Raw genomic sequence first — 20584 nt, 5'->3', positions numbered from 1 at the left:
TAAGACAGTTTATTAATAGCTGCATGAAATAACAACATAGCGACAGAGACTCATAAAACTGGTTTTCTTGAGTCAATAGAGGGAACCTTCTACGTGGTCGCTAGCCATGTCGTCTTTAAAAAGAGAGAGATTAGATAAGTCGGCTGACTAAACAAAAAGACAAGATGGTTTAAAGACTGGAAAGCTTTTGATCAGTAGCTAGTGGGGCCAAAACTGATTTGGGAACTGAACATCATAACTACCATACGTTTACAACTTATAAAAACAGAAACGTTTTTGTTAAGACTAAAAACCGCTTATCACCACTGACAAACAATGAAGAATCAAGGACAAACGACTGGGACAGCATTTCAACTGAAGTGGCGGCAGACGTGTCCTGACGAATGCTTAATTGTTCAATTACACGAAAGACAGACTAACATGTATATTCTATAAGGCTTATTCTTCTGTTTATGTAAACAATTTTAATAAAATAAAATGTATGTATATTGTTGTAATAGCATATATAGATAGATATACAGAAAGTAATTACTTTTTATTTTACTTTCGGTGTGTAAGATTAATTCCGCCTCTATTTCTAAATTTTACCATCATTAACCACACACACACTTACACGCGGCGGAATTTCAAATGAGAAGTCCCATGCTTCATAAGAAATGAAAATGTATATTAGCATAAAAAAAATTATTTTAATTAATATGGGGAATGTTCCAGTCTCCTTGAATTGTTTCTTTTTTCTTTCTTTCTATCTATCCATCTAGATAGATAGATCCTCAAGCGAATCACTGCAATATATGATCAACATAACTAATGATAGCATTAACATTTCGAAATTATTTTCAATTCGACAGCAATGAAATCTAATACAAATAGATATATGTAATCAGCACTATATATATATAATATAATATATATGTGCAGCGAGAGAGAAATCAATTTATTTCTCCTAAAGGAGTCTAATCTAAAACGATAAAAACAGAGGAAGTATTTACCACGCTGCAATCTTTATTTTTTAGATAAAAATATTTTGCAGAATGGCGACGTGTAGTAAAATATAACATAAAGAAAATATTGCACGGCATTTTTTGTCTTGCTCAATGGATATTTAAGGTACTTAGTAAATTTAATTTCTTCAACATTTAACTGAAATATTTATCTTTTTTTTTTTTCACCAAGTAATTACCTAAATTGTTTAAGTAAAGCAAATATGAATTTAAATAGGACTGGGCGTTTCAAGCAAAACCTGCTTTCATGAATAATAATTAAATATTTATAATATAGATGTGTGATTTTGCTAATATTAAGAGAAAGTAATGAAATAAGTGACAAAACCCATTCTTATTAAAACATTATATTCTGTTTAATATATTCCTATCCAGACATGTGACGGAGTCTCGCAAGATGGCGAGATTGAGGAAATAATCTCCAAAGATCTTTTTAAACCCATTTATTTAATATCGTTTGTTAATCAAATACAATATTTTCACATTATCAATAAACTTAACAGAACTCACCTCCATTATATCACCGTTGTGCTTCGGTGCTTTCAAGTCCGACATAGTAAGTGCCATCATGAAATGGAAAGTAATTTGGTAAAGATGATACGAATCCTTCGTGCTGTTAAAACACACAAGGCTTTTTCTGAAAGCACCTTGTTTCTCTTCAGTATATTTATTTATTTATATATATAGAGAGTAAAGTAATTATCTTTCAAATTCTCTGCAAACGTTTATTGAATTATTTACAGAATAACGTTAAGTACGACTAGAAATTCTCAGTATTTCGAAGTCGACTAGCGAATGTTAGCTTCCGGCTGCACCTGCGCATTTAAGAACAGGAAGTCGGAAATTATGACGTCATGTTTTCCTGAAATTTATACTGTTAGGACAATAGATATAATATAACTGATTTTTTTTTTGGGGGGGGGGGGTATGCATGTGAAACGAATTTATATAGGCTTCTTCGTTAGCTTATCTTTACTGTGTCTAAAGCGGCGAGCTGGCAGAAGCGTTAGCACGCCGGCTGAAATGCTTAGCGGTATTTTATCTGCCGTTACGTTCTGATGGCAATAAAGAATTATATATTTACTGTGTCGAATTTTCTGAAGGTTAGCCATGACAAATATCAGTGGCTTAATTGCCCCAAATAAGCTTCGTATCTCCATCGGAGAGCAATCTTTCGATATTGGTACACGGCCACACAACCTTCCTTCGTGACAGATAAAGAGGCCAGGCTGAAATAGTGGGTGAATGACCTGGTTTCCTCATACCTATACTCTAGACCAATATCGAAAGAATGTCCATCGGAGTCGATGTGTTTAGAAAGCATGAAACGTCGGTGTGACAAGCTACCCCAATCCCCAGGTTTTTATTGGTCTGTCATGTTAACTGAATGCGAGTCACTTTACTCACCAACATGAAATAAACCTAATTATTAAACGAATCCTAGCTTAGGTAAAATATTTCTTCAATTCTAGAGCCGATGGGATTGTCCAAGGACAAAAGGGGATCTTGTTCAGAACGGGGGCACCAGTTTTCATTTATGTTTTATGTAGTGTTTTTGGTACCGAAAAACTTTCAAATTTCGTATACTTATCTATTTTGTGTTATAGAACAGAAAAAAAATTTTGTATTCGAATTTATTTCATGTAAAAAATTGTCTTATTTCGATAATTTCAACCAATCACTGACAAGTATTCAGCTGTTTATACTTACTCCTTTGGCAATTTAAGCGGTGTAAAGCGTATTTAATCTCCATTACTACTGACATTTTGCAGAGAAGCAACACACGAATTTATGTAGAATACGTGTTGTCGCATCTGGGACGAGTACGGCTGGGTCTATGATAAAGATGATACCGCCAACTGGACTCTCAAAGGAAGGTGAGGCTTGCTTTTTCTGTACGGTAGCAGTATTGAAAGAGTGCATAGGGAGGACAAGAATGGAAGGTTTGGGGACAGGGTCCTACATGTCCGGCCCTGGATTGCTGAATTACTTCAAATACCATCTGAAGAGCAAAATAGGGCTGGAAAAGAGAACCCTGTCAGCCAGAGTATATGAGCAGAGATGGAAGGAAGTGGTGAAAAAGGTGGGTGTAAGTCACCCAAACTAATCATCGAAAATAATAAAAGGCAAGCTGCTGGGCCTTATAGGCTGCCGGGTTGAAAAACACAATCCTTCTGTTATTTTATATACGTGTTTAAGTATATGCGTGTGTATGTGTAGGGATGGATATGTGTGTGTATGTATGTATATGTATGTGTGGGTGTATATATATGTGTGTATGTATGTATATACATATATATATATATGTATATATGTGTGTATGGATGTGTGTGTGTATACACATATGTATGCTTGTATAATTGAAAGAGGAAAAAAAAAAAAAAGTCAATGAACATATATTAAAACTATCGTAATTTTTAAAAAAGACAATCGTAATTTTTAAAAAATCATAGAACTCGCACATTTTGTTCATTTGTTTGTCCTGTATTGTACCCATCTGTGTTTCGATCCTTCGTGATCATAATAAAAATATTCAGAGAAGCAACACACGTGTGTTCGTTTTCCCTAACCGACTTGCTCCTTCCCTCAAAAACCAGGCCTTGTGCCTATAATAGAAAGGTTTATTAGTTACTGCCAATATGCTTCAGCCATTTTTTGACAAGGAAATAATAATTTTATCACCGCCAGAATCGTTTGAGAATCGTTTGTTTACGTAGTCAGCACTTAATTTTTTAACGGCTGAATGGACGTCAGTCATTGGTTGAAATTACAGAAATACGACAACTTTAACATGAAATAACTTGCGATGTGCGTTTTTTTGTTAAGAAGACTGAGAGAAAAAGATGTTTTATATGATACATTCTACCAGTGCCCCAAGTTTCAAAGTGTTTCGTTAAGAAAATACTGGTGCCCCCGTTTTGAACACGATCCCAAAAGGAACTGACACGATGGGTTCATTGTTTGCTTTTGGGGCCAAAGGCTGGTGTCTCACACTCGATACCACTATTAACGACTCACTCTCATACCAGTAGAGAGATTGGAATTCATGCAGCCGTCGGTGAACAGGTTAAGACACTAAAATAGCGTAATTTATTATTACATTTCATTTTCAATCTGTTATATTCAAAGATGTTCGTGCTGAACTGGACCGCTCACAAACAAGTTTTTTTTTTTTTTCGTTAGCATCCCGTCTCACCAAAGTATCATATTACATTTGTGATGTTACCTTGGCTGCTCCAAAGCCGCTGCGTCGTTATCGCTTGTACTAATGCCGTATTTTCATCATCAACCACTGAATACTACTGTCTTGAGCCTGAGGACTCAAAGGCGGTTACCTGGTTTCTATGGCATGTAAGTGACCGAGATTACAACATTCCTCCTGAACGGGACGCCAGTTCGTCTCAGAGTTACTCAGCTGATTGGAGCAACGTGAAATGAAGTGTTTTACCCAAGAACACAATGCACATTCGGCCCGTGAGTCGAAACCACGAACTTGCAATCGTGAGTGCAACACCCTAACCTCTAGACCACGCGCCATGTTTTGGGGTGCCACAAAAATTCATAGAGTAGAACATCACTATGGATCCGATTACGCAGATGACCTTGTGCTAAGTCTTAGTTTGCTCCAGATGCAGAAGAAGACAACCGTTCTCCATGAAATATCTATGTAAGTTGGCCTGAACATTCGCAAAGACTAAAGTTGTGAGCCTTATTATTACCACAGAAGAGTCAGTACATCCAGTAGATTTTATTTTCCTTAAAAGAAGGAGAGACTCAAAGAGTTAGAGAAATTTGTTCGTAATAGATATCGTCATCATCTCTGAAATAATGAAAATAAGAGCAACAGAACAGTCACAGGCAGTGCCGGATTTACCATTCTGCTTAGGTGTGCTTAAGCACAGGGCCTCGTTTCACCAGGGGCGGGGGCATCTTCCTATCTAAAAAATATTTTTACGATGAATTTCTTGAGCATGCATGCCTGACTGCCCACGTAAGGAGCCACAACTTAACTAGCACACGGCGTCATTTGTCCTAAATCTGGCACTGGTCAGAGGATTGTTCATCTTGGAAATAGGACACACTGTAGCAGTCTTCAAAGATTAGTATATATCCAGAGAGAGAGGGGGGCGGGGGAAAGTTCTGGAATGTATTGTCTGAGGGTAATGTGAGAAACATTGTCAGGCTAGGAGCATCAGAACGATAATAATAAACAGTTTAAGTAGGGTGTTATAGCTAGCTTGTAATCTTTTTGACTCCGAAACAGAACTTCTCTTCATCAGTTTATTCATTATTTGTCTATACTAGATGTATCGGAACTTGTTCAATGACTTCCAGTCATTGCCAACAACCACTTAAGAAAAGTAGTCACAAAAATAATATATCTGAAGCGTTTTGAATGCCTGTAGTCAATCATACATCTGCTTAATCAGGACTGACAACAATAGCAAGCGAGCAAAATGAAAATATAATTGATATCGTATTTTCGCTTTGCTTCCTTCATGAAAAGACTGTTTTTATCTTCTCGAAATTAATTAAAAAAAAAAAAAACACTTTTCCCCAAGAAATATTTGATTTTAATATAGACACAAAGAACTGAAATTTGAAAGATGGTTATAGTTGATTATATCGATTCCTGTATTTATTAAATTGTATTGATTTTACTGACACCGAAAGGATAAAAAGGCAGAATTAACCTCCGTAAGATCTGAACTGAGAAAGCAACTAAATACTTCAACAAATTTTGTCCGCCACCCATCTGATTCTGCTAATCTCCCGCCTTTTCCAAAGAAATATTGTAACCATAGAAAAAAAGCTAATGACGGAAGTCAGTAAAATGAAAGAATGGCTGAGCAGAAACATTTACTGCATAAGTACGGCTAAAAGTTCAAATATTTTTTGAAAGACAGCTGCAAATAACTAGTGTATTGGAACATCACTTTACATTTTAAGAGTTAAATATTATAATTTTGTTAATTAATTTAGTTTATTAAAGTTACTTAATTTTTTAGTTTAATTATCACCACGTAAGCGGTAGCTTAACAGGAAATATTATTTTGCAAGGTCCGCGACGAACAAGAAGAAAAATTAATTTAAGGCTTTCATTGTTAACTATTATTTTAAGCCTTATAAAATGTGGAATAAAATTTCAATAGAATATATGTTTAAAAAAATCAAGAAATGAGAACTAAATTAAATAACTTGTCAATTAAGCCTTCACTACGAGTCAACAATATTCTTTACATCCGGCGCACGTGTGTTTTCTTTTGTACCCTTACCAAATTATCATTCCATTTAATTATATCAATATAATTCGAAGGCCCGAACTTAAACCATGGATGAAGATGATAGAACTAGTGTTTGGATTAAGAAAATTAGCCATGTGTCACCAATTGCTCAACCACTAGCCTCAAGAAAATTAACGAAAAGAATAAGCAAAGTTGTTAAAAAAGGTAAATGTATAATCTGTTATTAAATTTTTGAAAACGTCTGAAAATCTCTTCAGAGCATACAAACATTTTATTAACCTAAGTTTTTTGTCGACATAAACTATCTTGGATCTAAATGTTTTCTTTTACTATTTTCTCATTACAAGGTTATCTTATAACATAATGATACACCGACCATCAGAAGAATATTATATTCCTAACCTTGTGTTCATCTGTTAATCTTTCAGTCTTTTGTGGGGTTGTTGGGGAAATGGGCTTCTTTCCTCACTCCCTGGGAAAACAATTTTCCCCACAAATCTCTTTATAATCGTAATCTATGCCGTTTGAAATGGAGGTAAAGAATACGCACACCATGTGTTTTGGGTTAGGGTTACTTCCAAAACGGGTGGTGTGCGTATTCACCTCCGCCAAATTTCATTAAAAGATATTCATTTTCCTAGAAGTCATGAGGGGAAAAATTGTTTTGCAGATTCGTATTCTTCGTAGGCAAAAAACGGGGGTTTGTGTAGAGAAAAAAAGGGGTATTTTGGGGGGAGGGGTACAAAAAGGAAGTCTTGCCCCACCTCACAATTTTTTACTTTTTTAAAGAAATTCTTTTGGTGTAATACGTAGAAAAGTACGGAGATTATGATTCTGAATAAAAATTTTTGTAAAATTTCAATTTTCCAAAAATTAATAAACACCCCTCTGCCAGCGCATCTGTAACAGAAAGTGAACATGTGGTTGAGGGTCTTTTGGAATTAAGAGAGGTATGTAAAAATTAGTTTTTTTCTACACACCCATACACAACAAAATGACATTTAAAAATTTTTATATTTTTTTGGTAATTCGTATTTTGAAAGTGGATCTTCAGTTTGGGTATTGTTTTTAGCTTGTCTGACTTTCCAGTTGGAGTGTACTTAAAAATTGAAGATTTTGAAAACTCCAAAAACACAATTTTCCCCCTCTCACCCCTCTGGCAAAGGGGGGTGGGGGGAAATTTTGAAATGCCGATTTTTTTCCTGCAGATTCAGAATCTCCACAGTCGTAAAAGTGGGTTTATGTAGAAAAAAAACCGAAAGGGGGTGTAGTCCATGTCCTTTGCCTCCACCAGATAAGCTGCTTTATTATGTCAGAAACCAAGATATTCGGCCTCAACAAGGTCAGTTTCTATCACATAATTGCATGCTGTTGACTGTAAATAATTGGAACTGTTCTTAGGTCTCTGTTTCAGCCTGTTTTCTTGCACTAGCTTCTGCCTTCTTGTTACTGTTAGCCATGATATATTCAGTTGTTACAGCCCTGCACTTTGAGGTTTTGCTAAATACTCTCTGAGAATTTAACTGTTATACAAGTTATATACCTGTTTGCAAGATAGGATATAGCAAGACATGTCCCTCTATCACACTTTAGCCTCTCAACATCTGGCATAAACCCCCTCTCCCCATATGCACACTTAGTTGAAGGGGCTTTTCCCGTTCTTCTGTCTTTTAAGGTACTTGGCGACTTCACTAGTTGCATGAAAAAAAAACCCACCCAGTACTATGTGAAGTGGTTGGTGCTACAAAGAGAGCATCAGGCCGTGGGAACCATGCTAAAGCTGATGTTGGAGATTGATGCAGTCCTGTGGCTTGCAGGATCCTGTCAAACTGTCCAACCTATGCCAGCATGGTAAATTGACGAGTGGACCCACACCAGTTAGCAGATGCATGCACCACATGCACACGTGTTGGTCAGTAGACTAGTCAGCACCTACAATAATTAAAAAAAAACCCTCATGTATAAATATGTGTGAACTGTAAATCAGAGGTGGGGGGGGGAATTTAATAAAACAAACGACTGAATGAATGAAAATAAAGCAAATTTTGAAATTGAAATAAAATGCTTTATTAGATAGCTAGATCAGGTCAGGTCATTGATAGATAGCACAGGTGCTTGCATCTGTCCACAGAATGGCACACCTGCTTACAATGACCTGACCTATCTATCTATCTTTGATGTGCAAAAGAAAATATAGAGGCAGAATACCACAGCAGTGGTGGGTTTTTGGAGGATGGGACAGAGAAGACAAAATAGGATTTTTGGTATTTGTGAATGATCGAAACTCTACTCCCCCCTTATCAGAAAGTATATAAAACCAGGAATGACTATCCATTCTGATTGTTGGAGTGGATCCAATGGAATAGCTGAAATTGATGTCGAACTACGGCATTCCCATTTCAAAGTGAACCATAGAGAAAACTGTGTGGATCCAGTAACTAACGTGCATACCAACTCAGTTGAATGTTACTGGAAAAATGCAAAAAGTAGATTCAAAAGTGTGATGGGAGTACACACAAATATGATTGACTCCCATCTAGATGAGTTTCTTTGGAGGGAAAAATATGGGAAAACTGGAGATGAATCTTTTTGGCACATTCTAAACTATCTTTCAGAATGGTTCACTTTTGAATAATGACAACTTTTGAGTAAGTAAATCAACTTCTATTTCATTATTTTCACTTTTCTTAATGACTACTTTTGAGTAAGATTTTATTTCAAAATTTGTTTTATTCTCACTTTTCTTTGACTACTTTTGAGTAACTTTTTATTTCAATTTCAAAATTTGTTTTATTATCACTTTTCTTAATGACTACTTTTGAGTAAGATTTTATTTCAATTTCAAAATTTGTTTTATTTTCATTCATTCAGTCAGTTGTTTGTTTTATTAGATAGATAGATAAATTCTCCCCCTCCTCCTATTTACAGTTTACACATATACATGCGGAGGTTTTTTTTTATCGCAGGTGCTAACTAGTGCATGTGCACGTCTGCTGACTGGTGTGGGTGCGCACATCGGGTCCACTCTTCTTAAGTAGTACCAAAGATCCAATTGTAATATTGGCAAAGTACCATGAGCTATTCAGGCTAAAATATTGAGTACTAAGTAATTAATCTTATAACTTATAAAACTCTAATGGTATATTGATGAATGGTATAAAAGCTGGGCAGGGAGATAAATAAGGCAGTTGTCATATTGATAATTTTCACTTTTCGAACTCTGCAGCTTATTTCTCCAATTGCAAATGCTTGGTTTACACCTGTGAGCACATTTTCTTTTTGATGTTGTCTGAAATTTGTTCAATATGTTTCCCAGACTTTCACTAATTCCTCTAAAATATAAAATTCTCTTACTATATGCTACAGTTATTTGTCTTCGTGGCAACTTCAATCATTTTAGTTTTAAAGCGGTTGTATAAATGTTGTTTTCTTCTTGATATTATTTTTACACAAAATCATGGCAGCATTTTTAAAACCTCACTTGTATGACTATATAAGTTTCTATATTGGAACTGAAATCAGCCCAGCTGCAAAGAGGCATTTTGACTTGCCTTTGATAATGATGAACCCTGAAACTTACTGGCATCTGGTATGCTGAGCTTTCAATTGACAGCACTTGCATAAGCAAGCTGATTTTAAGTCTCTGACCTGATGTTTGTGTGAATTGTACATACTGATAATAGGCTAACACTAAAAAAAAATTCATTTTCACATAATAACATTTATGTAAGGGATAATCCCTTTACTTATAAATGATGTTTTCTGTGAAGGATTATGGTCAACTTTTACACAAGATATATGGAAAACTCCAGATCTTTTGGCCCAAAGTTGGGAATTGACTTTTACATGAATTATTTTATCTATGTTTACACACGTATATATGGTAGCTATCAACATTCTCTTAACTAGAAATAAACATATTTCTCATCACCTAGTGATTGTTGTTTGCTGGGAATTATCAGCAGAAAAGAGAAAAATAAATATACTGTTGTTTTTTTTGTTTTAGAGAATTTGCTACTCTGTAATTAAAATGGCTATGTATGAATTTGTTCTTAAAAATGAAAGTTTACATTGTTACCATATTGAAAATTTGTTTTTCTTACATGTTGCTTTTTTGTTTCTTTTTTTTTCCATAATAGCTAGCAAAACAAAATCATTGCGGAAAGGTGTCAGAGAGGTACAAAAGTTTATAAGACGAGGAGAAAAGGGGTGAGTTTATAAACTATATCAATCAGTTCTCTCACATTCCACTAAACTTAAAGACTGTTTACTTAACTCCAAGAAGAAATATTGGAGTATGATTTTTAAAGTGCCTTGGATAATAATTGTTTCTAATTTTGACACAAGACCAGCATGCTTGAGAGTAGGTTGTTAATTGATACCATTGGCCCAAGTACTTAACTGGTACTTCTTGTTTATCAACCTCAGAAGGATGAAAGACAGAATTAACTCTTGTGGGATTTGAACTCGGAAGGTAGTTAGCCAGAAGAAATACTGCAAGACATTTTTCTGATACTTTAACAATTCTGGCAACTCACTACCTGATGTATCATTATCATGGTCATCATTTCATTTAATATCCTTGGGTCAGACAGAATTTCTTGAGGCAAGTTTTGTATGGTCAGATGCCTTCCTATCACCAATCCTCATCTGTTTCTAAGCAAGGTAATATTTTCCCATAACTAGACATGTTTTCCACAACCTGGCTTGTATGACAATGAGCTACTCATTTACTGTCATCATGTATGTCTAGACAAGGCTACACAAACATACATATATTATAATATAAATATATATATATATATATATATATATATATATATATATATGGTGGGGTTCTTTCAGTTTCCATCTTATAATCATGATAATAATACTTCTTTCTTTGTCAGAAGACTAGCAATTTTGACTGGTGGGAAAGTTAGTTAGATTGACCTGTGTTCAACTAGTACATTATTGACACTGAAAGAATGAAAGGCAAAGTTGACCTCGGTAGAATTTGAACTCAGAACATATTGGCAAATGAAACAGTGCTAATGATTCTGATACTTCACTATCTTAATGCTAATAATAATAACCATAGTATTTATGTTTTGTGATATGTGTACACACAGTCACCAATATGAGGTCTTCTGGTATTATCATAATCATCATGGTCTTTTTAATGTCTACATTTTGATAATGATATGGAATATGAACCAGATTGGTCTGCAAAACAGCTTGTCTGTCATTTCATTTGGCCTGTCTTTTTTTTTATATTTTATTTATTTTGTGTGTATATTTGTAATATGAGGATATGAATTGTATAAGTCTCCAGTAGAAAAAAACAACTTCTTTTTGAATAGGCAGCAGCAGATGTTATTTCAGAAGTAAGCAGGCAAGTAAAATATGAGATCATCTTTGTCTTTACATGCTTGCATCCAGACATCCTCATTGTATACAATACCTCTTACTCTCATCTGAAGTTGATGGCCTATTTTCTAAATTTAAAATCCTTTTTCTTATTCTCTGCTATCCAAGACTTAGTAACTAGGATTGTTGGTGCCATGATAAAATGCACTCTGTACACACTAAAGTGTGGGGCCAAGAGGACCCCCTCAATTTGATCAAAGACATGACAACCCCTCTAGTACTGGCATCATGGTAAATAGCACTCACTATACTTTGTAAAGTGGTTAGTCTTAGGAAGAATATTTGGCCATATAGAAAGTCGGTCACTTTGAACATGAAACAGGTAGAATATTTGAGCCGGATATGGTTGGTTTAAAAGCTAACAAGTTAATCAAGTTATGATCATCCAACTTGTCTGGAGTAGTTACAACCCACGTCAACATGAAAGTGGATGTAAAATGATGTTCTTCCTTTATTTTGAAAAAAATTCCTTTCAAATGTTTGTCTTTGCAACACCCCAAAACTACTTTATAATTATCATCTGTTCTCCATGCTTTCACATTTAAAAATGATTTAAATTGTCATCATTACTGAATATGAGATTGAAGAATTCTGCTATATTTTGAATCTAATTTAATAGATGTAAAACAATTTTGCTAATGTTTAAATTCGATTTTTTTTTTTCTTTCTTCACAATCCAGGTTAGTGATTTTAGCTGGTGACATCAGCCCTATTGATATCTATAGCCACATTCCTATTATGTGTGAAGACAAAGAGATTTCTTATTGTTATGTTCCTTCTAAAGATGTGAGTCTACTTCTTTTGATACTTTTCAAGTATAAAATGGATATTTAAGAACTTGAGTACATAGACTGATGATTGTAAAATTTGTACAAATAGTCAATAGAAATCTGGCCACTTTGAACATGATATAAGTAGAATATTTGGACCGGATATGGTCAGTTTAAAAGCTAAAGGGTTAAGTTATGATCATCCAATTTGTCTAGAGTAGTTACAGCCCATGCCAACATGAAAGTGGATGTAAAATGATGTTCCTTTATTTTGAAAAACCAGTGAGCCAACAGGGAAGCCTGTATATGATTACTCAACTTTTAGAAATAGCAGCTAAATTTTTCTTAAATCTTATGTTAAATGAGGAAACAGTACTACATGTCCTGTATAACCATTGATGAAACAAAATTGTTATCCCAGTTGAAATTCTTAACCCTTTAACATTTAGTTTACTGTCAAATGTAATGTTTGTTTATTCACATTGTTTTGAATTAATCATGTTTTATCTCACTGCTTCTAGATTTTGATGATGTGATTGTTTATAGAATAGCATTGTAGGATAGTTGTGAGGGGGCCCAGATCTGGGCACTTTTGAATATGAGACTCTTTGGACTGGATATGGTCAGTTTAGATGCTAACGGTTATGTATGCATGAAATTTATGTAATTTTATTTCTTTTGCCTCTTATTCAAATATCTCAATATCCCTATTGAAAATGATGTTATATATTGGAACACATAAAATAAAGATTGTTGTTTTTTTTTTTTTTGTTTTTTTTTCCTCCCCTGCTTTCCCTCAGGATCTTGGTGCTGCATGTGGAACAATAAGACCAGTCAGTTTGGTAATGATAAATAAAAATGAAGAGTATGAAGATCTGTACACAGATTTGTATGAGGAAGTCAAAACTTTGCCGCTTCCTATTTGATTTGTATTTTTCTAAAATAAATTATATAAAGAATTTTTTTAATTTACAATAATTGAAGTTTTCTGTTCTGAAATTGGTGTTGTATGTAGAAGGTGAAGGATGATATCATTTGAATAGGAATGTGTTCTTAGAAGTGATAGCAAGTACATTAATGTGCAGAAAGAGATCTTAGCAAACCTGGAAGTAGACAATGAGAAAGAGCCCTGTCAGCATGAAATATTTGATAGTCTGAGCAGATCCTCATTCAAGGTAGGATTGAAAGCTTATTTTCAACAAAGATTTCAAGGAACCGCTAGTAAGTGATATATAGAAGTCTCCCTTAGGTCTTGTTCATTGGAAGCTATAGTGATAGTCAAAGATGAAGAAAATCTCAAGTTGATTATTAATTTTTTCCATAATTTTCAATATGTTGTAGTCAGAGATGTTACTTTTATTTTTGTCTTTGTGATAGGACACATTGGCATATTTTTAGAGATAAATCAGTATATGGGCCATCTCTTGATGTTTTAATTGGCTGCTTGAATGCAAAAGAGTTGGTTAATGAAAATTTGCTACTGAAGACTAGAGAAGATATCTGTTTCCTTAGGATGCCACTTCCTAGATTTTGATTAAAGCTTCTTAAATTTAGATTCTTCCGATGAAGCATTTTTAATGAAGTATCATAAAGACGAACCATTGGTGTATTACTGGTAGAATTTCAACAAAGTCAAAAAATAAAATAAAATTAAGAATTGAAGTTTTAAATGTTTATAATTTTATTAGACACTTCAACAGTTGGATTTCACAAATCCTGACATTAACATATTTGAATTGAGCTGCTTGTATTATTTATATGGTACAGAAAAATATTGAAGCTTACATGAAAACAAAATTGACAAGCATAACAAAATGACAGCATTGCCTCAGCAGAACTCACATAAGACTTTATGTAGCTGTTATTACCAGCAAAAAGGTCTAACATGTTCAGCATAGGAAAGAAGAAAAATAATGAGTGAAAAAACAAAACAGGATGTAACAGACAAAATTTGCTTCAGCAAGGATCTAGAATAGGTTGGTTTGTGAATTTTACTTTCCACATTTATTTTTAATAAATAAATAAATAAATGAATGGTCAATTAGATGATTTAGGAGACTTTTTAAATTAAAAATTAAACCCTAACTCACCTCCTATGGATGATGAAAAAAAAAACTTCAAATCATTCATGCTGATATCACATCGTATAAGTAGAGAGAAAGGAACAACTTGTATGGAGGTGTATACATACATAATTTGAAAAAGGTAATCGAAAATCTGATATGAAAGACTAAATATTTTTAATCCATTTACTTGATTTTGAGTGTCTTGCCATGAAGAAACAATTACAAACATTAAAAGTATCTATTCTAAATCATTTTTTGCTTTCATATATTGGCATGGGGTTGAAAAGTTCCACAATATGGCATGAGTCTCCATGAAAAACTGATCCTAGCTTTCATATACTACCTATTACCTCATGGCTTTTTATTCAGTAAGCACTAGTGCAGTCATCTCTTGTACACAAAAGGTAATGCTTGTGATTCCTAGGCACTTTTCATTCAACTCTTTGTTAAAATTAACACTGCTCATTCAGCATATACTCAACTTATTACTTTCTAACATAAGTATCTGCTGATAGTTTACCTTTCATATGCCACAACATAATAAGTATCAAACTGTCCACCCTTTATACTCAGACCACTGTTTTTGAAACTTTCCTATTAGGAGAGCCACCTCCAACTCTTGTTACCTAGAATTACTATTTTTTTTTTTAAAAACATCTTAAAAATGCTTGGATTTTTTTTGTCATTTGTTACATCTGAAACTTCGCAAAAGTTGAGGTAATCACACTGAGTTTGAACTTAATCCCTGAAAATACTGGGTATTTCTAACTAGATAATACATTAGACATATCTTCTTGGTTTCAAATAGCTCTCAGACTGATTCTGCTTATAAAGTCATCTAGAAACTAGCTCTCAATCAAGAACTATGAATGACCTGAAAATAAAAGGGTTGAGGACAGAAATTTGTGGACATTCTTCAAATCTTAAATTCCACTCTGAACATCTCATTTATTCTGAGTTGGCTTTTAGCCGCTTCATACCTGAGCAATTTTATATTTAGTGTGAGCTTTCTCATTATATGAGATCCTGCCAAAAACCTTACTATGTCAATAAATGCAAGATAGAGTTGTTTATTTTTTGCCAAATAGTTTCTGCGGTTGTTTCACCAGCTTTAATTTGTTTCACTAAAGTAAAAAAAAAAATTAAAAAATCCTTAGAACTATCTTAAAAATTCATAAGAGAAATGTAATTCTTCATATGTATTTTAAAAATATATAAAAATATAAAATGAAACAATAAATTGGATTGAAATAATAAAATTAAGTGTGTTCATTGGCAAGATAAGCAGATAATAAATTATCACGCATTAACACTCAATTTAAATTTATGGAGTAATATTTTTTCATTGAAAACAGAGAAATGGTAGGGGAAAGGGAAAAAAAAAACTAAATCACAGAAAAAGAGGAAGAGCAAACAAAGGAAGGTGACTTGTGTTTTCTTAATACAAGTATATTTATATAATTTTCACGTGAAGTTTCAAACAATATATAATTTTAACATTTAAAAATTCTTTTGTACATTTGTGTAAAATAGGAGGTGGGGAATAACAACAATATAACGCTGAATTCTTATCACATACAGGTGAATTTTGTAATTATTTACATGAAAAGAGCATTTTTTAAAAAATTCTAATTCTTAGAATTTACTGAACAATATCATAAAACACTTTTTGACTTAAATTATTTTCTGAGAAATCTAGAAAAGAATTTAAAATAACACAAATTTTTAAAATCCCAAAAACTATTTTCTAAAAATAGTTGTATTTAATATAAAAACTAATGTATAATACTTTTTGTTTTGAATTTAAAAATTCATAGTTTGTATAAATGTTGCTAGTCACTGCTTATTAACTAATTAATAAATTATAAAAAAATAAAACATACTCATTGTTATAAACTTAATAGACTTCAAAATATTATTAGTAGCATTATACAAATAAATATAATTACTCTATGGCTTTGATTTCTTTTCTGAATTTTTCAGATATTTATTAAAACATAATAATAACAAAAGAAGCGAAACTGCTTCTTGAATTGTCACTACGAGTGAATGTAACAACAGACAATGATACGAGTTGACTCAAACTTAATTTCTTGAAACATGTGGGCCTTGCTTTATACTGATTTATAAATGTTATCAAAAGCAAATCATTGGATCATTTGAGACAGTTATAAAACCAATTAAAATATCACTCCCCCATCCAAAATGTATTCATATATAAATGTGGTATTAATAATTGTTAATTATACTTGTTACACAGATAACAAAAATTTCCATCACTTCAAAGTTTCATTTTTCATGTTCACTTTAAAGCATAAAATTAATGATTTCAGTGATTGCCAAGGGGTATGTAATTATTACAGTTCTGCATCATATTTCATATTTTCTGCACTTTTTATTAAACAGGTTATAAATATGGTTTTTAAACATGATAATTATTCTGTAAAACAGATATTTATATTTACCTTATAATTAATGTTCAGTACATTCAATTTCAATAACCACATCAGAATTACTGACTGGGTATACCATCAGCTTTGTTCTATCCATATTTTTTATAAAAAGTGAAACATCAGTTTCAAAAAATATTGCAAATACATGGACATTTTAAATTTTGTTTTTGGAGAATACTAAAATTTTAGAAGTTTTTAAGTGTCAAACTGATTGGAAAATGAATGAATATCTCTGTCAATATCAAGATAAAAGCCCAAAAACAATGTCTGTTAGAAATAGGAAGTGAAAATTCTTTTCCCACTGTATAAGAAAGCTAAAATAGAATACAAAACAGAAAAATAAGAGAGAAATAGAAAAGATTGAAAAACACAGTTGCTATTTTTATATTTAAATTTGAAATCAAATATAATAGAATGCAATATATAAAAATAAATTTCCTTAAGAGTATAGTATATTTAGTTGAGGTTCTAAGAAACCATACTATTTGTTGCTATCTCATTATTTTGTTGGTGATTGTGGTCCATAATTGATAATTAGTTCTATGGCTATTTATTATAAAGTGTGCATTCTTTATGCTTCACTTGATATAGACAGCATGAAGTGAAGCATAACATTCAATATGGATTGGGGTGGAGGAAACAATGAAAAAGTTTTTAAAAAGATACATTATTTTTGAGCTGTAGAGGAGATAAACTTCTAGTGAGAAAGACCTGTAATTTAAATAAAGATTTCTGATTGAAGTAATGTGACTTGGAAAAACATTGTACACTATGGCATACATTGGGCAACTCTGGATAGCCAGAGGTTTGATTATTTTATTAATTGCTTTTGAAAAAGTACCCCACACATCAATCTTAACGAAATGTCAACGTTAGTATATTTTACCAGAACTCTTAATGCAACTGACACCTACACCTAATCAAAGATAATCAATACTTAAACAGTTTAATGAATCCTGCCATGACCAATCTACTTTTTGTATGTCTAGGATTAGGTGCAGAGGTTAGTCATAAGAATATTGGCCTTCTGGGAGCCACACTTTTCACTTAGTCCAGTCTGCAGCCATTGGCTTGTAACTGTTCATGAGGAACATTAACAGCATTGGATCTAGCCAGTCTTAGGTCTGCAAAGGCCAAGGTCACAGCCCTGTCCTTCATACAACTTGGCTGCTGTTTCAACAGATCAAACCCTAGGTGTATTATTATGGTGACTCTATTCATGTAGAAGCATTGGGGCATCAACTGGTTTGTTGATTTTACTTTGGAGTATTGTCTCAATGTTTATTGAAGAACATCTATATATATATATATATATATATATATACAGATCAAGAGTTCTAAAGTTCAGAATTAAGTCCACACTGGCAGATATTAAATATATAATTGAGATTTTTTTCAGCATATCCTCCCCTATATCATATATACACACATTTCTAAAGCAATGCTCTTCAGAATACAAAATAATTAATTTGAAGGCTGTTGAATATCAGAAATACCCTTTTAACCTCACAAATTTTTAAAGTTATAAGGCAATGAGTCATTAGAGTGTTGAAGTACTTGTTCTCATACCTTGTGTCCCACAGTTCAAAATCCACTTAGGTGAACTTTATTTTTCATCCTTTTAGGGATGGTAAAAAGTTCCAGGTGGGAACAGAGCATTGGAAATGCATTGTATTTGTTCTGCCTCTGTGTTCTCAGTTTAAATTCATCTATGGCCTAGCTGTGTGGTAGACATCACCCAGTTTAACACCACCGCCTGTCTTTTAGTGGCATCCACTGTTATGAGTTCTTGGACCAAATCTCTATTTGGAGATCCTGTAAAAGATCATTGGCACTAGATGAGAGTAAAAAACCTTGATTTTCCTCTATTCAGGTTGTGAGACAGGTTTTGTGATAGTTGATGAGACCAATCTGGATTGCATTTGTGCTTACCAGATAAGCTACATTGTACTCTAGTATAGTTTATGGGTGAAAAACACTGGTATTATTGATGACATACAATAACTCATGATAAATGATGTGGTAGATACTGTTGAATATACATACTTAGTGTTATCTGCATGCTCTAAGAGAAAAGAATGGATTTTTCTTTTGCAGTATCCCTTTCAACGGTGTCTGCTTTTAGAAAGACTTGGATGTGTGAGTGTGTCTTGTGTTGATACTAATATAGGTCACAGACAGATAATATGTACTGGCAACTGTGAGTCAGTTCACCTGCTATCAGAGCCCCATGGTTGGATAACTTTCACAACCACTTTCTACATTTAATCCCATTGTATGATACATACCAGGTTGGTCAATGACTTCTGGGTTAAATCTGGCAGATGGATATCAGCTATATATGAATTATAGATACACCCTTGTTACTCTTATTGTTGAAAATGCAGTAAACCAGTGATCAACTCATTGGAAATCTGTAACCAACTATGCTATTGCTCATCAATTATGATATAAAATGAATACAGGAGCCATTTACACACAATTTAGGTATCTCATATCAGATATACACTACTTCTAGAAGCAGAGACCTTAAAACTATCTTCCAATGGGAACATGACAAGGTACTCTTGTGCAGCAAGACACCATCATTATGCATATTAAGGAAATGGCTGCTCACCACACCCTTCCTGTGTATGAACACACAGCTAAAGTTTCCATTGACGCAACAGATGCTAAGCCTTGGAATCTCATGATCTCTCAAGAACATTGCCAAATCTGCACTACAAAGACCATGCTTTCCTCTTCAGAGCAAGAAATATTTCAGCTCTGATCAACTGCTGATCCTTGTACTGCTCACATAAATATTGCTACTGCAACAGCCTTGGGTACTTTGAATCAGCAAGCTGCATATCACCTCCGCTGAAGCCCACCTGATGCACCTATCTCTCTTCACCCACCACTTCTCAATTATTCAATATTGCTAACTACAATTCTTTGCAATCTTCTCCTAATCCACATTTTCCTGCCAAAAGCAATCTCCAAAACATCAACAAAAAAAAGAATCTTATTTCTGATTAATATTGACATTATGGTAGACAAAAGGAAGAATCAAAAGCCTGTCTAGCTAGCAATATTTAGTTATATTTTGAGCATGAATCCTACCAAGGTCAGCTTTGCTCATCCTTCTGGGTCACGAAAATATGTATCAGTTAAATATTGGGTTGATTTAATAAGCTATTCCCATATTTTGGACATTTGTAGCCTTATGTCCACATCAATATCAATCTTAAAACCACATTTCTACAGGTGTTTGGAGACATTCTTGAGGATATCCTACTTATAAAAGAGTAAATGACAGACTGGAATTCTGTATAAAATATCAGATAAGGTTAGATGTGAAAGGCTCACATTTACACAGACAATTCTGATTGACAGGTATCAAACAGTCAATCACACTATCTAGATTGTACTAGGTTAGAGATTTTAAGAAATCACAGACAGTGGCAGTGTAGAGTGTCCACAGTTTGGGGTTGTGGCTTTTACAGATTACAAGTTTTTGGTCCTTAAAATTGACTAAAACTTGCAGTAGGCTTTGCATATCTTAGCTTCTCCACTTCCCATCATGTTTAACATTAACCTTTCATTGTTCTTTATCCCCGACCCCACCTCTCTCTGTTGTGATACATTTATTGTTCA

At 33.5% G+C, this 20584-nt stretch overlaps 2 protein-coding genes across 4 annotated transcripts in view; one reads left to right on the top strand and one right to left on the bottom strand.

The window, feature by feature from the left end:
- The window catches only part of LOC106882518 (poly(U)-binding-splicing factor PUF60), a 46075-nt gene extending 44245 nt beyond the window's left edge, over positions 1–1830 (bottom strand). For 2 of the 3 annotated variants that reach the window (XM_089347418.1, XM_089347419.1), the window contains exon 1: positions 1515–1830. In XM_089347418.1, the coding sequence (XP_089203544.1) occupies positions 1515–1574 (60 nt within the window). In that variant the 5' untranslated portion in view covers positions 1575–1830. The remainder of the gene's footprint in view (positions 1–1514) is intronic. The other variant, XM_089347420.1, reaches the window with a different exon arrangement.
- A 1886-nt stretch (positions 1831–3716) lies between these two features.
- LOC106882523 (H/ACA ribonucleoprotein complex subunit 2-like protein) lies at positions 3717–13407 on the top strand. The gene is made up of 4 exons (XM_014933236.3): positions 3717–6454; positions 10390–10459; positions 12340–12445; positions 13230–13407. The coding sequence occupies exons 1-4, from the start codon at positions 6337–6339 to the stop codon at positions 13353–13355; spliced, it is 420 nt and encodes a 139-aa protein (XP_014788722.1). The 5' UTR covers positions 3717–6336; the 3' UTR covers positions 13356–13407.
- The last annotated feature ends 7177 nt before the right edge of the window (positions 13408–20584 follow it).

Source organism: Octopus bimaculoides, chromosome 2 (assembly GCF_046866305.1).
Source record: "Octopus bimaculoides isolate indiv1 chromosome 2, ASM4686630v1, whole genome shotgun sequence".
In the NCBI taxonomy this organism is placed as follows: domain Eukaryota; kingdom Metazoa; phylum Mollusca; class Cephalopoda; order Octopoda; family Octopodidae; genus Octopus; species Octopus bimaculoides.
Note: the sequence above shows the minus strand (reverse complement) of the source record. Positions and strands in the feature narration are given on the sequence as shown.

What these genes read in the sequence shown, in the direction of transcription:
- LOC106882523 (XM_014933236.3), top strand. Translation starts at nt 6,337, where the DNA reads ATGGATGAAGATGATAGAACTAGTGTTTGGATTAAGAAAATTAGCCAT. An exon ending in AAGCAAAGTTGTTAAAAAAG is followed by an intron (nt 6,455 to 10,389) that starts GTAAATGTATAA and finishes TTTCCATAATAG; the next exon opens with CTAGCAAAACAAAATCATTG. An exon ending in GTTATGTTCCTTCTAAAGAT is followed by an intron (nt 12,446 to 13,229) that starts GTGAGTCTACTT and finishes GCTTTCCCTCAG; the next exon opens with GATCTTGGTGCTGCATGTGG.